The 14,993-nt window shown below is 41.7% G+C and overlaps 1 protein-coding gene across 1 annotated transcript in view; it reads left to right on the top strand.

The window, feature by feature from the left end:
• Positions 1 to 337: 337 nt before the first annotated feature.
• CPO (carboxypeptidase O) overlaps positions 338 to 14,993 on the top strand; it is a 65,438-nt gene continuing 50,782 nt past the window's right edge. The window contains exons 1-3 of the mRNA XM_004674815.2: positions 338 to 423; positions 1,386 to 1,500; positions 1,546 to 1,772. Coding sequence (XP_004674872.1) covers positions 338 to 423; positions 1,386 to 1,500; positions 1,546 to 1,772 — 428 coding nt within the window. The remainder of the gene's footprint in view (positions 424 to 1,385; positions 1,501 to 1,545; positions 1,773 to 14,993) is intronic.

The following is a 14,993-nucleotide window of genomic DNA, read 5'->3' as shown; positions in this document are numbered from 1 at the left end:
AAATCACAAAATATGCAGCATGGTAGGCCCTGTACTTTTTCTTTGCCAAAGAGAAGATTCAAACTAAAGGCCAGCTACTGAATGGATCACTCAGTCAAAGGGGAGCTGTGGCACATTAAATTCAATAAACCACTCAAGCTTCTGATTGAATATATTACAGCAACACTATAGGCTGCAATTTAAAAGATTAGTGAGGAAGAAACAATATGCTACTGTATTGGCTTTTCTGCTGTCAGTCTCAGCTTCAGGCACAAGATGATGCTACCTGATAGTTGCCATGGTAACCATGCAAGTGTTCAGCTAGAGCATTTTCAGATGGAAAAACAGAACAACATACATGAGTTCACTGTTCAAAGAGAAAGAGGACGGGCAGCAGATTGGAGAGTGGGAGACTGCCAGTGCAAACCCTGCAGTGTCAGCTTTGTGAGTTTTCTGGTTCTTCTGAGGCTAATTGCGGCTGCAAAGACAAACCTGTTGTGGGTGTCCAGAATGGGTGTTTTCTAGGGAAACTTGCAGGGAAAAATGGGAAGAGCTGCATCTGTAATGTTGTGGAGGTTAGAGAGCACTCTGTTCTGCAGAGCCTGGGCTTGCGTCTTCCCCAAACTGTAGTGCTCCTGTATCTTGCCGAAATGCCAGATTTTATGATCTCCATGGGCTCCACATCCACTCAGCTTCACTGGTTCAGCCCTGTCTCCACCTCCAAGCCCCGCACAGTGTTTCATTGTTGGGTGGACGTTTTAAAGGACTGAGGGAATTCAGGACCTTCTGGTGGCGCAGCAGGTTGAAGCACAGCACTAAGAAGCTTAAACCACTTCCGAATGAGTTTGATCCCCGCCTGCCTCGGAGGTGACCCACATGGCACAGCAGACCTCTCCTGACTTGCCCGCTGCTCCCCTCAGCAGTGTACTTCATTGATCTGCCTGTTCTGCTCCCCATTCTGTCTCTGGTGGGTTCTCTCACCCTCCACACCTCTGGAATGTACCCCAGTTCTGTATTAATAAGTAAATAAATCTTTAAAAAAAAAAAAAGACTGAGAGATTCATTCCATGTTGTCATGATCCTCCGGCCTATTTAAACATCACTCCACAAAATGAGCTTCCTGTTCACTTCTGCCTGTCACTGTCTCATCCCCATAAGCACTTTGCCACCTGTGCTTTGCATTTGTAGGACTGTTGTTTTATTTTCTGAGAGGTATCAGCTTCCTGGGCCGAGGTTGCTCACTACCCACAAGGGCCGGATCTAATCATTGGTTGGATCTCATAATATTGAAACAGCTAAACCAACGTTCAGTCAGGGATTTCTAATAGCATTCCCTATCCTATCCCACATTCTTGGAGGATGGTAATTGGCCAGAGCTGAGGAGCATCCACTCTCTTTAAATCAAGGTCATACACCTTCACCTTCTGTGGTGATGGCACCACCGCAGCCCCTTCGCTGCCTGGCTCCTGTAACACCCGGAAGGACGAACGCATTCCTGTCTTTGAGGATGGGGACAACATTGTATTGTTGTTCCCTTTTTGACCCTCATGTATTTGTTTCTCCTAGAGCCTCATTCCTTCACTGTATGTTCACTACACAGATGTGGTGATCAATATCAACGGAAATATCATCAAATGGATGAATACTTGCTGCTTCCTCAGACTTTCCTCCTCAAATAAAGTGAATGTGAATTGCCTGTATGTTTATGCACACAAGCTGATAACAAGACACCCTGGCAATGGGAAGGAGCTTCTGGTGGTGACACTTTCACTAGGAGCAGGGCCTCAGGCTGGGTAACTGCCTTTAAGTGGATTGATTCAAAGACAGGGCAAACCTGGGGGTTTATTAGGTGCGCTAGTGAATCACTGTCTGGTCCTCCGTCCGTCCTTCCATCCACTTGCCATTTCATCAGTGTTTGCTGGGTCCGTTTCACAACCTCATTATGAAGAGTGAACAAAGTCCAAGTTCTGGTCCCATGGTACTTGTAGAATCTAGTGATTTTTTTTAATCCAAAAATCTGAAGCAGCTGCTAAATAGACTCCATGACCAACAGAAGGAGACAAAAGTGCACAAAGAAAAGGCCAAAAAGAAGAAGGTGGAGATGAAGAGAAGAAATGTAAATGGTCAAACTATAGATGAAAACTGTTTAAATTCTCAATACAAAAAGAAATAAAATAATAATGACCATATTTTACAATTACTCAACATGGCAAAGCCCATTTTTAAAGAATCATAATGCCATTTGGGAAGAGTGCATGATGTAATGGGCATGCTACTTTCTTTTTTTGGGAAAGGGACTTGGCACAGTCTTTTAAGGGAGCAACTTAGCAAGAAATGTGAAAAATTCAGAAATATTTTTTGATTAGGAACACAATTTCTAAGACATTCTTAGGAAATAATTAAGGTTGTGTGCAATAATCTAGCTAAAAAGATTTGTATGGTTAATAACACAAAATTCTTAACTAACTAAAAAATTCTTAAAACAACTAATGTGTATTGAACACTTTCTTAAAGATTTATTTATGTATGCATTTAAGAACAGGGGGACAGGCCAGAGGTTCAGGGTTGAGAGGACTCACCAGAGACAGTGGGGCACAGAGCAGGCAGATCTCGTGAAATACACTGCTGAGGAGAGCAGCTGAGATAGGAGAGGTCTGCTGCGCCATGTGCGTCACCCCCTGGCTGGGGATCAAACTCATATTGCAGTGGCCACAGGTCACTTCAGAGCACTGCACTTTACCAGGGAGGGACTATACTGAACATTTTATACCTCTCTTACAGCATCTAATAATTCCTGCTCAAGAGCCCTGAGATGGAGGGCATGGGCTGGAAAGATTAGAAACGTGTCCATTTTGATATAGCCCTCAGGAAACACAGTTGGAAGGGGTGGACGTGAGCTTAATGAGTTATGTTTCTCCTCCCTCTGGTAGTGAAAATGTCATAGCCTCCCTTTAGACAACTGACTTAATAAATTATGTCATGCCGTGGAAAGCTAGTCAGCCACAGAAATAAGGGAGATGAATATATATCCTCTTAGAAAGATATTTAAATATTCTTCTAAGTTGGTGGCTATCAAGAGGTGTTTGTGTGTGGTGTCACACAAATAAGAATCAATTTATAAGCACACAAAAGTACAGGAGGGTCCAGAGGTGTGGGTACCAGATCTAATCAGTGCCTCTCTCTGGGTGCTAAGAATATGCTTTCATTTCCCCCCTCCATCTGTTTATTTCATCTTCTTACTGTTTGTTTCATTTTCATGTTCTTAAATGTTTTTAAAAGTCAACCCATAGTTTTCTACAAAAACCTTATATTTACTATTTTAACAGGCTGTGGCATTATTGACTTAAATTCGTCTTCCAAGTCATCATACGACACTCTGACTCTTGCTTCCCCGAACTAACATTGCTTCCCCTGGGGTGTAATAAAAATCATCCTGGATTGAGAGCCAGCAGACCTGGGTTTCAGGCTGAGCTCATCTGTTCATATGTCCGGGATGTATCCCGAGGCAAGTCATCAGCTCTTCTGGACTCGGCACGATGATGGCTGGGTGAGCTGAACTCTGAAACCGCTTCTAGCTCTAACACACCAGGAGCTCTTATGCATTCATTTTCTCCTTTGGAGACAGCCTGGAACCATTTTCCAGTCTACAGGACAAAGATTTGAGAATCGAAATCATTTTGGTCTATAAAACAGCGTGGATAAACACCTGCCTAACCCACTTTAAGAAATAATAGCATGACACTTATAAACCACTTTGCACATTGCTTATGAATGTCCTCCCCAGAGGCTCTGAGTTTGACTATAGTTATTCCAGTTATTTACATACCGGCATTTGGGTAAAGGATTTGCGACTGTGAGGGGAATAAATGCTTTCTCCCGAGATTACTGTGGAGTCAGTGTTTCCTAATACATGTTGCAAAAATGTATTAAGACCCATTTCTCTGACACAGAAAATGACCCCCCACCCCTAAAATAAAGTATGACTTAATTTTACCCCCATTTCCTTTCCAGAGGTCTCTGTGGGCAATTGTCTTCCCTCAAAGCAGCTGAGCTGGGCTGGAATTGCATATCACAGCGGCAGCTTTGCCAAATAAAGCCAGCTGAGAGCAACAGAAGCCACTCTTAGGAGGGTTTTTCTCTGGGAATGAATAATTTGATATACCTTGCTACCTGCAAAATAATTCTAAGACTGTCGAGGTCAGGTTCCACCTTTGGGGATGTTCATCTCTCAGTATGTCTCCTCCCAGATTTCCTATCCTGGTATGTTAGTTACAGTTGATGAATGAGTAGATAAAATGATGAGCTTTCCAATGCATTCATGGTGTTGTTTAGTTTCTTCTAGAATTTGTAAGTTTCTGGGTGGTCTTTTCCATACCATTTGGAAAGACAAGAACATGTGATAACCTATTTGATTTTTAGTTTGGTATTTGTGCTAAGGAATGTTGGTGCCATGCACATCATTCACCAAAGGCAAGTGCAGACCATGGCCAAAACAAGAAGAAGCAGACTTTGGGCATACTAAGTATCACAGCTAAGAGGAGTCCCACATGCCAATGCTACAAAGGGAGCTTCATTCCCAAACATACAGGGCTGTGGGTGTTTAAGAGTTCTGACTGCAACATCAGATGAAGCTGAACTTACTTTTCACTCTTCCTCTTGTTACTTGGAGGTTGGGGGAAATCACTTAATCAGAACCCCAAAAATCTAATCTGTAAAATATAGAAACTGAGATTCCTTTCGTTAGGGTCAATATGTAGACTAAATAAGATTTGTCTGCCAAGTTACTAGTCAGGGAAACCTGACCCATCGTCAACACTCAATAAGTAGACAGTTAACATAATTTTTAATCTGGCATGGTGTTTACTCCCTTCCAGTCATTTCCCAGATGTAGTACAGGAGAATGTGAAGTGTGATAATAGAAGAAGAGCTGAGAGGAACAGATTAGAACACACATAATTATCACTGTTTACATGGCACACCTTCCCTGTAGTTCGCAACTGCAGAACATTGGTTAGAATAAATTATGGCATAAATAAATACACCATCCACAGATGCTTTTAGAGGGCAACCTGAAAATGATTAAGAGATAATGTTATGCTGCATAGTTAGGGATTCTTCTCTTTTATGTTTTGACTCTTTGGCTTGGTTTGGTTTTAGCATTTTTTATTTTTTATTTTTTTGGCTTTGATGTCCTACCTGGAAAATTCTTATCAGTTGATTAAGCTCTTAGTTAATTTGCCCTGCTGTTTAGCTCAGTTGTTTATATATTTCTCTGTACTACTTGATTGTGCTACTGAAGTCATGTGATCCATATATGTATCTACTAGTTCATCCTAGAGCCTTACTATGTTATAGACCCCATGTAGACACTCAGTACAAATGCATTTCCTCGTTTGAAGGAGAAAAATGTACCAACTTCAATTGCAAATTTTTCCTCTTCTCCATTCTTCAAAGAGATTAAGTGCTGGACTTTTCTTCATTGAGTAGTTTTAAAGTATAATGAAATATTATAGAAAATATTCCTGGTACAATGATGACAATGATGAAGGAAGTCAATTTTAGCAAGGGAGACACATAGGAAGAAAGATTGTTACAAAGGGCTCTGGTCAAGTCACACTTATTTCTGTTTCTAATTATCTGCTCCCCACCTCTACAACTATCACAGTGTAAACATTTTGCCCACTGAACTTAATTGGGTTTTTCTAGATTCATGGAGAAGTCGAGAAGGTGACTCCTCTTTGGCAGGGCAGATTAGATCAGAAGCCATGGTACAAGAGGAAAAAAATTCATCAGAATAACTTTTAAGAACTAACTTCTGAAAAATGAAATGGAAGTGAATTTAAAGTTAAATAGCCTGGAGCACGGATTCTGGATTTGCCACTTAACAGTTGTGTGAACTTGGATGAGTGACACAAATTCTTTGATTTTAAATTTATGTGCCTCTAAAAATGCCATAGTAAGACACAGAATACAAAATCAGTTGGCAAAGTTTGTGGCATTTATAACACTCTCATTAAATTTTAATTTATCTCCATTCTTACCAGAAGACAGGCCAGAATATTTCGAACAATTCCTGCATTGCACCCTCCACCTGACTGATTAACACAGAGGGTCTACTTCAGATGGTATCATTTAGAAATTTAGATATTTAAAGCTTGGTTAAATAATATATTACTCTGTCATACTTTATTGTGAACACTCCTTAAAGATTGTTGCTTGTATCAGAAGGGATTTTGTTGCAGTGTAATTTCAAACCCCAATGACAATTTTGAAAGTTGCTTTCAGCAAAATATACCATCTGATTATCTAAGAATGGCATAGCTTTTATCCAAGTATGATAAATAGTGGGCTTAAGCCTAAAACAGAGAGTTATCTAAAGCCACAGAAAGTTTAAAATTTATATCAACAATTACTTCTCTGTCCCTTGTCAGATCTGTTGGAGATACAGCAGATAAGGAAGGAAAGCAGTGAAGTGATGATACAGCATCCTCCAGGAATGTTAGTGCTGAGGTGAAGCCAAGCACGCTTTGAAGGTGAGAAGGGCAAAGAGGGAAATGCATGTTACAGAAATGGCTAAGCCAGCCTTTCTCAAAATCATATGAAAAAAAGTCTTGAGAATATAAACTTGACTACTTTGCAGTGAGTCAACTGGATAGCGCTACTGCTATACACACTTTGAAAATATTTATTCTGTGTTTAAAATGGAAAATCGAAGTCTGACAAAGTCATTTGGACTAACCCAGAGTCTCATGTAAAGCAACTGATTCAGAGCTATTAACGCAGCAGATTTCTCGGTTCATTGAGAATTTGATGTAGTAGGGGAGTCTCCTTGTGATTCTTTCCATTTCCAGGTTCAGACGAACTGCCCTTTCTGGGCCTCTAGATTGTTTCTCTGATTACTTTTTAAGTGTCTCTCAGGAAAGGTTTTCCTCAATTTGGTGCTCACCGTTCCAAGCCTTTTGCTTCTATCCCTCTCTCCTTGCTCCCTACTATTTTTTTAAATACACCATCTTTGAGATAGCACACCATATAGATAACTCCCTTAACTTATCATTCTTACTCTTTATTCCTTATTTGAATATCTACTTAAATTTGTTCCCTTAGTCTTGTAGTGATAGTATATGTATTTACTCCTTTCCTTAAACAGCGATCAAAATATGTAGTTGCTTCCTCCTGAGTATTGTGAAGATCCACCTTCTTATCTACCAAAAGGACACACACACACACACACACAAAAAGACCGTATGTTCGACCGTATGTTCAAACCCTCCCCCCCAAATTCCAGTTAACCATATAGGAAGATAATGGAGCCCCTAGACCTCAACTATATGGTAAACTGAATTTTTCTCTCTTGACAGCCCCAACTTCTCTTGGCTTGGTGAATGGAAGTGTAAACAGCTACCAACATCATTTCCATTGTCTTTATCTCCACTGTCCACTTGAGTGCCTTGTCCAGTAACTGCAGCGGATACAACTAAAAGTAGCACATTTACACCTGCAGCCATATCCGTGTTGTTGGTAGGGCCTCAGAAAGACTCCCCTGGAGGATGAGGACCTACGTAGGAATCACTTTCTATTGCTCCTTATTTTTGCTGATCAATAAAAGATACATTTACAGACTTTCTGGTGTAAGAGGAGAGCTTTTATAACAATTTCTGTCCTCTATACACTAAAGGAGGGACAGTATTCATTTGCTGGGTGCCATGGTAAGAGCTGGGCATTCAATGGTCAGCATTTGGCTGAGTTAATGTGAGGAAGCTTGGATGCCTTCATGACCTTGTTTGTTTCATCTCTGTTAATGGTGCCCTCTACACTCAAAGGGGATAAGTCAGGCCAAGCTCTTCCATACAGCAGGTGCCATGAGTAGTTTTTGGTCTGACATGTTTGGCATATGTATTGGGGAAAGAGGAGAGTATTAGGGAGCATCTGTTGGCCTGAAGTCTAAACTGTGTTCTTGAATATAATTTTATTAGCACTAATCAGGTTTGTGTGTGTGTGTGTGTGTGTGTGTGTGTTTGTAACCCAGGATCTACAATGGGTTTGAGTATCAGAAAAAAAAAAAAAAAGAGAAGACCAGGTTTTCTATTTTTACTGACTCTTAAATATATATATATACACACACGTATATATTTACCTGAAATAACTATGTCATTACCACACCTTATTGTTTTTCCTTAGATACTCTAACATCAATCTTTAAAACTGAAGAGTTAAAAACCATCTCACAGCCAGTGTGATTTTAGCAGAAGGATGGAGACATTAAGAGAGGAGCGGGTCTGATTGAGATAGCCATGTAGTAGAGATGGGAAACAGACATAGGCAGCTAACAGTGACAGACTATTTCTGTAGATGGTATAGAAGCCATTCGGCTAACCCTATCTCAGTCCTCATTGAGTCAACCAGTTTGTCTCTTTTGCCTTGCACTATGTCCTACAGAACTTAGTGAACTCCCTATCTTTGAGTGTAGAGGGCACCATTAACAGAGATGAAACAAACAAGGTCATGAAGGCATCCAAGCTTCCTCACATTACCTCAATGTTTTGACTTAGTTTGGGGAGAGGTGAATTCAAGAAGAAAGGAATTAAAAACTATAGTCTGACTCTTGAAGAAAAATAGCACTTTTTTTATCATTGCTCACAGATAGATAGATAGGTAGATACATAGATAGAAGATGGTAGAAACAAAGATAGATAATTTTATCTATTTCTGCCTATATTTACTCAGTTTGTGTCATGTCTGGCATATTTATACGTTTTCATATCTCACTAGCTAACTTGTGCCTTGGGTAAATCACTTTATGTTTCTCAGTTTCAGTTTTCAAAAATCCAAAGTGAAGTCATTAAATGAAATCATCAAATTTCCCTTTATCTCAAATCATGAGTAGAGTGGGGTAATTCATCTGGAAGGTAACCAAGGCCCAGATGCTTTGGCTACTGACTGTGGTCTCCTTCACCAACCCCCAATTTACAAGGAAGCAAAGTGGGCCCTGAGTGAATACTCCCTACCCAAGGTTTTCATCCTGGAGGTTCACTCACTCACAAGCATGTCTAAGTCAGGCTGTGACACAAGGAAGATGTTGCGGGACTTCTGAAGGGACTTACCAAAGTTGAAAAAATCATGAAGCACAATGGTGGCCATGGACTAAAAGTGGGTTGTGTTTCTGTTAATGATTTGGTGGCTGATAGAACAATTTCATTTGACTCCAGTCACCCTTCATTTGACACCCTTAGACTCAATTGTTTGTCCTGAGAGAAGATAGAAATGCAGGAATGAACAAAGCTTTATGCTTTGGGATTGATACAATCTAGCTCTGGGAATTCCTATTCTTTAAGTGAAAAACAAAGGCAACATGTTTCTTTCAGTCATGTGTAGACCTCTGACCTTAAGGAGATGTGGAGCTCTACCAGCTCTGTGGCCTTCAGGAGTCACTGAGCTCTTACTGCACCAGAGTCAGAGCGTGGCGGGCTCCCCCCAGGAATTCAGCAGCATAGCAGTGATGGCCCCCAAACTGGAGTTGCTGTTGAAGAGGAGCCACTATAAAATTATTGGGGTCTGGGCTCAGCCACCCAGTTATAATGATCCAAACTGATTAATCAATGCATGAAAGCAACCCAGAGGGGAGTAAATGAATTTCTTAAAGAAGGGTCTTCTATCAAGCTTTCCTGTGGTCAAAAGACTGAGTGTTAATGCTGATTAGACACTCCCGTAGATCCATTTGTGGCCCTTCCCTTGTCCAGCTCTGAATGACATGTGGCCTCCTGCAAACTGCATTCCCCAGCCATCAACTATTTTCTTCCTGCTTTGGCCAGTGAGAGACAATAACAGGAGTTTGGAGGGTGGAAACAATCCAGGGCAACGAGGGTCACTAAAACTGGCCAACTGCAAGACTACTCAGGTGCAGAGAAGAAAAATAACGGGGTTTAGTTAACAAACAAACAAAAACCACAGAGTCACTGAGGACCCAAATGGCCATTTACCGCACCTGAAGCAGTGTCCAGCATTTTATAGTCCTAAACACAAAAGGTCCCAAGATGGTGTCTTCCCACCACTGAAGGCCTCGAGCATGTGACAACCAGACTACAGGCTGGGATCCAATTCACAAAGACAGCAGAAGACAACAGGAGAGGATCAATGGAGCTGCTGAGATGAGCCAGTACAGCACCAGACAAGCAATGTGAAAACAGCAGCTACAGCAGTCGTCCACCCAGCAAGTGACCCACACACACGCAGCTCAGCCAGGCACCCAGCTCTCAGTTTTTCCCAGCCAGGCTATAACAGCAGCAAAGCTGGGAAAAGTTCCAGTTGCTTGGCTACCTGCAAAGCCTTGGAACATTTCTTCTCTGAGGTTGGCTGCAGGAAGCCTCTCCCTGTCCTCAGAGGCCCACAACAGCAGAAATCACTGACCCCAGAATCGCTGAAGATCCGACAATGCTGACATTCTAAAGCCCAAATTCCCTAATGCTGAGGGGCTGTTTCTCAGTCTTGTATATTTCCTGTCGGAGTCTCCACCCCACCTATACTGTGTTCACATTTCTCTTGGGGCGATTCGTCCTCACCAGCACCACCAGCACCACCTGTAACTGTCGTTGTCTTCAACTCCTAGTTAGACAATAAAGAGAAACTCCTCCCTCTGTTATAGGTGACACCTCTGGCGTCTATGTCGCTTCAGTGGCTTTGTTGCCACCAGAAAGGCCTGGGAAGTTTTCAGTTTCCACTGAGGGTTCCTCATCTTTTGCTTTTTGTCCCTCCAGGCTTGGAGCTCAAGAAGCTTCTTAATGTTATCAAGATCTACCTTGTCTCAATGGCTTTTAGTTGACTCTTTAATACCTGTATAAAAATTTCTCTACATTAAATTTCTATTTATTCAATAATCAGAGTGCTTCTTGTTCTCTGCTTAGATCTAATGATGCATCATTGAAATATGAGAAGCTTAATGTGTTAGTCAAATATTATCACAATAATGCTGTGTAATAAATTCCAGTGTTCAAACATGGGACATATTTTCTTCTTAGACGATGGATCTGTAGGTTGAATACTACTCAAGTTGAGTTAAACTTTAACTTCAGGCTTCCATTTGAAGAGGTACATGACATGTGTTTCTCCTCTTCCTTAGGCTACTGATTAACCTAGGACGTATGGTATGATTCATGTATCTTATTCTGGGGCCCAAGGTTGAAAGGGCAGTAGCTATATTAGGCCATATTATTCTCATGGTAAGTAATCACAGCACAAAGCTCACTTATTTAAGTTCATCTCTGCCCTAGTCAAGCCCCCTAATGTCTCACTGAGGAAAGCAAGTCACATGTCAGAGCCTAAAATCAAGAGTGTATTCTGTATATACTCTTGTGTGTGTATATATATATATATATATATAGACAGGCAAGGGTGTGGCTGTATGATTCTATTACAGGGGAGAAAATTATTGGAACTGGTATTAAACCTACCATATTTAGCAGAAAGATTTACCATCTTGAGAAAATTGCATCATATCATCATACATTGTACCATGTACAGTGGTGACTAATTCTTTAAAAATAATTGCTATATTTTAGCTGATGTCTTTTTATTTCTGTGTTTTTGGACAGTAGCTTAAAATTCAAAAGCTGGGCCCTCCCTAGTGGCACAAGGGGTTAAAGCACAGCACTCTAAAGCTATCCACAGCCATTGCAGCTCAAGTTCGATCCCAGGCAGGAAGGTGACCCTCATAGCATGGCAGACTTCTCCTGACCCACCTGCTGCTCCCCTCAGCAATGTATTTCAGTACATCTGCCTGCTCTGCTCCCCACTATGTCTCTTGTGAATCCTCTCACTCCACACCTCTGGCCTGTATCCCAGTTCTTGTATGCATAAATAAATAAATAAATCTTTTTAAAAAATAACATTCAAAAGCTACAGTCCATTCTTGGCTAAAGACCTCACTTTCTCAAGGCGTAGAAGGGGATCAGTCATTTTCTTTCCATTGTAAGCCCACTCTTGTGTAGACTCCTTTCTGATGCTCAAGCTTGGAGCTGGAAAGTCACATTTCTGCTTTGCTAACTGATTCCACACTGGGCTTTGTCAAAAGGGGGTGCTAGAGAAGACTGAAAGACTAGAGAAGAAAATATGGACTTTTTTCTTTCTGTGTGCTTCCTTTTAGCGACCTTGTCACCAAGCAGAGTTTTCACTTCAGCAAGAGCAGCTCCTTCCAGTAATTGCTGCTGAATCCAGTTTGCAGCTTTTTCTACACTCACAGTTTTAGCTGAGCAGCAGCTGCACCACCCAACTTCTCCCCGTTATTTCTCTTATCTCTAGCAGTAGCTGTGACTGCCTCCTGCAGTTGTTACTTTATCTCACCTTAGTGCTCTCTTTTTTTCAGTCAACAGTTCTTTGTACCTAATAAACCACTGTTAATATTAAATTTCTTTTAAAAATAACTGCTGTGAACATGGCAGAATAGAGAAGTGTATAGCATTCTCTCTCCCAAATGCAAATGAAAAGAAAGAAAAAACTAGAATAAATGAACTTCAATGAAGATCTGAAGAATATTCAGTTTTCTGGAAGGTTTTGCATGGAGGTTATGGCTTGCTGTGGGGCAGCTGTGTGAAGGAGCGAGTGAGGTTGTAGATAGGGCTGCAGAAGAGGCTGGAGGTAAGGCATAGAGCCACCCAGTGCCATGAATACTGCCCAGAGCAACTGGACGAGAAAGCAAGTGGAACAGTATGAACAGAGGTGTACAGGGATGCAGTCTCCTGGAGTTCGATGTCCTGCAAACCGCTACACTCCTCCTTTAAGCCCTCCTTGGGCTGGATTAGGTGCCCCAACTGTGTCTGGTGACACAGGTTGGGTCTGGGTGGTTGGTCAGTCTAGAACTTGTAGCAGCAAGGCCCAAAGTCTGAGTCCAGGTATGGTCAGGCCAGCTGGTCTACCTCAGACTTGGAGACATGAGGCCAAAAACTGGACTCCATGCTGAGCCCAGCAGGCTGGCCGATTCAGATTTAGTGCCACGAGACTTGAGGCTCGAGATCCAAGGCCCAGATCAAGGATCTGGGTCCAGCCAGTTGGTAGAATTCAGACTTGGAGCAGCAAGGCTCCTGGTCCCAGGAGCAGGTCCTGGTATGGGTTCAAGTCCAGGTGCAGCAGGCTAGTTGACCCTAAGACACTCCCAGCTGAGTCTGAGTTCAGAACCGGCCAGCTGATCAACCTTGCAGTTGGAGCCTCAGTCAAAAGTGTGAGGCCTGAGTCCAGGTCCAAGTCCGAGACTGGGTTTGGCTCTGGCTCTGGCCAGTTAGCTGACTTCTGGGGCCTCCAGGCTAAGTCCAGGTTCAGTCCGACGGCCTGTCCCATAGGCTTAGTGCTGCAAGACTGGATGCCCGAGGCCCGGCTTCTACACCACTCATCACAAAATATTAAAATGACTATTTCCACATCTGCCTTTACCACAATGTAAGCTCTGACAAGAGATGTGTGCATTTCATTCTATTGCATCTCCAGGTTTTGGCACAGTGACTGGCATGTAGTAGACACTTCACAGATGGTGATAGAAGAGCTTACAAAGTGTATGGTTTTATGGGGTGTGGGTGAGGTGGTAGGAAGAAATGAAGAATCAGATTGATTTTTTTAAAGATTTATTTATTTATGAATATAAGAGCTGGGGTGTAGACTAGAGGTGTGGCGGTGAGAGGATTCACTAGAGACAGTGGGGCCAGAAAAGGTGGATCTACTGAAATACACTGCTGAGGGGAGCAGCAGGCAAAACAGGAGAGGTCTGCCATGTGGGTCAGCTGCCTGGCGGGGGATAGAAATTGTGCTTCAGTGGCTGTGGATAGCTTCAGAGTGCTGCTCTTTAACTGCTTGTACCACCAGGGAGGCCCTGCAATTTCTGATTTTTGCTGAATTTCTCTTGGAGCTGTTGGCGATTCCATAAGTGGGTAGTCTGCAATATTCTTTAGAGAAGACCCATATTATGATGGGCAAAAGCTGTCCCAGCACTTGTGAAGCAGAAAAGACAGCATGGGGTGTTCTTGAGCATTCATTTATTCAGTGAGGGCTCTGCTGTCCCTGTGCTTACTGTGACAAGCCACCAAGCACTGCTGATGGATTGGCGAGGCTCACACACTGACCCCTGCTTCATCAAGGTTAGAGACACTCTATTTTTTCTCTTGTTTTGTGTTTGCTTCTGTCTTTTACAATCTTTTATATGTGCCTTTTATATGTACAGTCTTTTATATGTATTGATATCACTGTTGCTGAGTTTGGGCACATTTCCAGAGAAGGTTGGATTTGTTCTTACTTTTCCATCCAATAAATTCATCTGTTAAGTACTGGGAGAATTCTGGAAACTCTGTCACTAGTTGGCAACTATCACATTTCTTAGGAGAAGAGAAATCTTCAATCTAGTTGGAGATATATTTCTTATGCTGTAATGGATTTAAGACAAAAAATATATTGCTCACTTGGGCTTGGACCTTGATTTTTCAACATATATCTTACATGTGTTAGGGCTGATGATGCATATTTTCCCCTTGGGGATCTTCTTTTTCTTGAGACATTAAATTGCTTGCTCAGATGTATAAAGCATCTACTAACAAGAATGAATGTGCTAATTAGCAATGGCAAGAAATATGTACACTAGCATTGAGAAAGGGAGATGAAAATCCCATTTCATTTAGATATTTTATGTTTACAAACAGTAAAAAATTAACATAAAGGAGCTTCTTTTATCTAACTGACAATTTAGAAGTGAAAGACATGCATGTATTGTGTGGAAGGAGGAAAGAATTTTTTTTTAATGCTTCCCTGGCTGATATTCTATACCAATAGTTCATAACCCCTGCCTGCCATGAGCTCCTAAGAAATCTCAGAGCCTTCCTGCTCACCTGTGCATGTTATCCATTGCCTTACTCTTCCTCACATAACAATAGCCCAGATCATCTTGAATGTCTCTACCACCACCAAAAAGTTCTTTTAACCTGGATAATTCTAATTATTGTTTATCCCTGCAGTCTTTCCATTTTCTAACTGGGTGGTTTTCAAAG

This window comes from Condylura cristata, unplaced genomic scaffold (assembly GCF_000260355.1).
Source record: "Condylura cristata isolate star-nosed mole 26May11 unplaced genomic scaffold, ConCri1.0 scaffold00002, whole genome shotgun sequence".
Classification (NCBI taxonomy): Eukaryota; Metazoa; Chordata; class Mammalia; order Eulipotyphla; family Talpidae; genus Condylura; species Condylura cristata.
The sequence above is the reverse complement of the archived record's forward strand: the minus strand, read 5'-3'. Positions and strand labels throughout refer to the sequence as shown.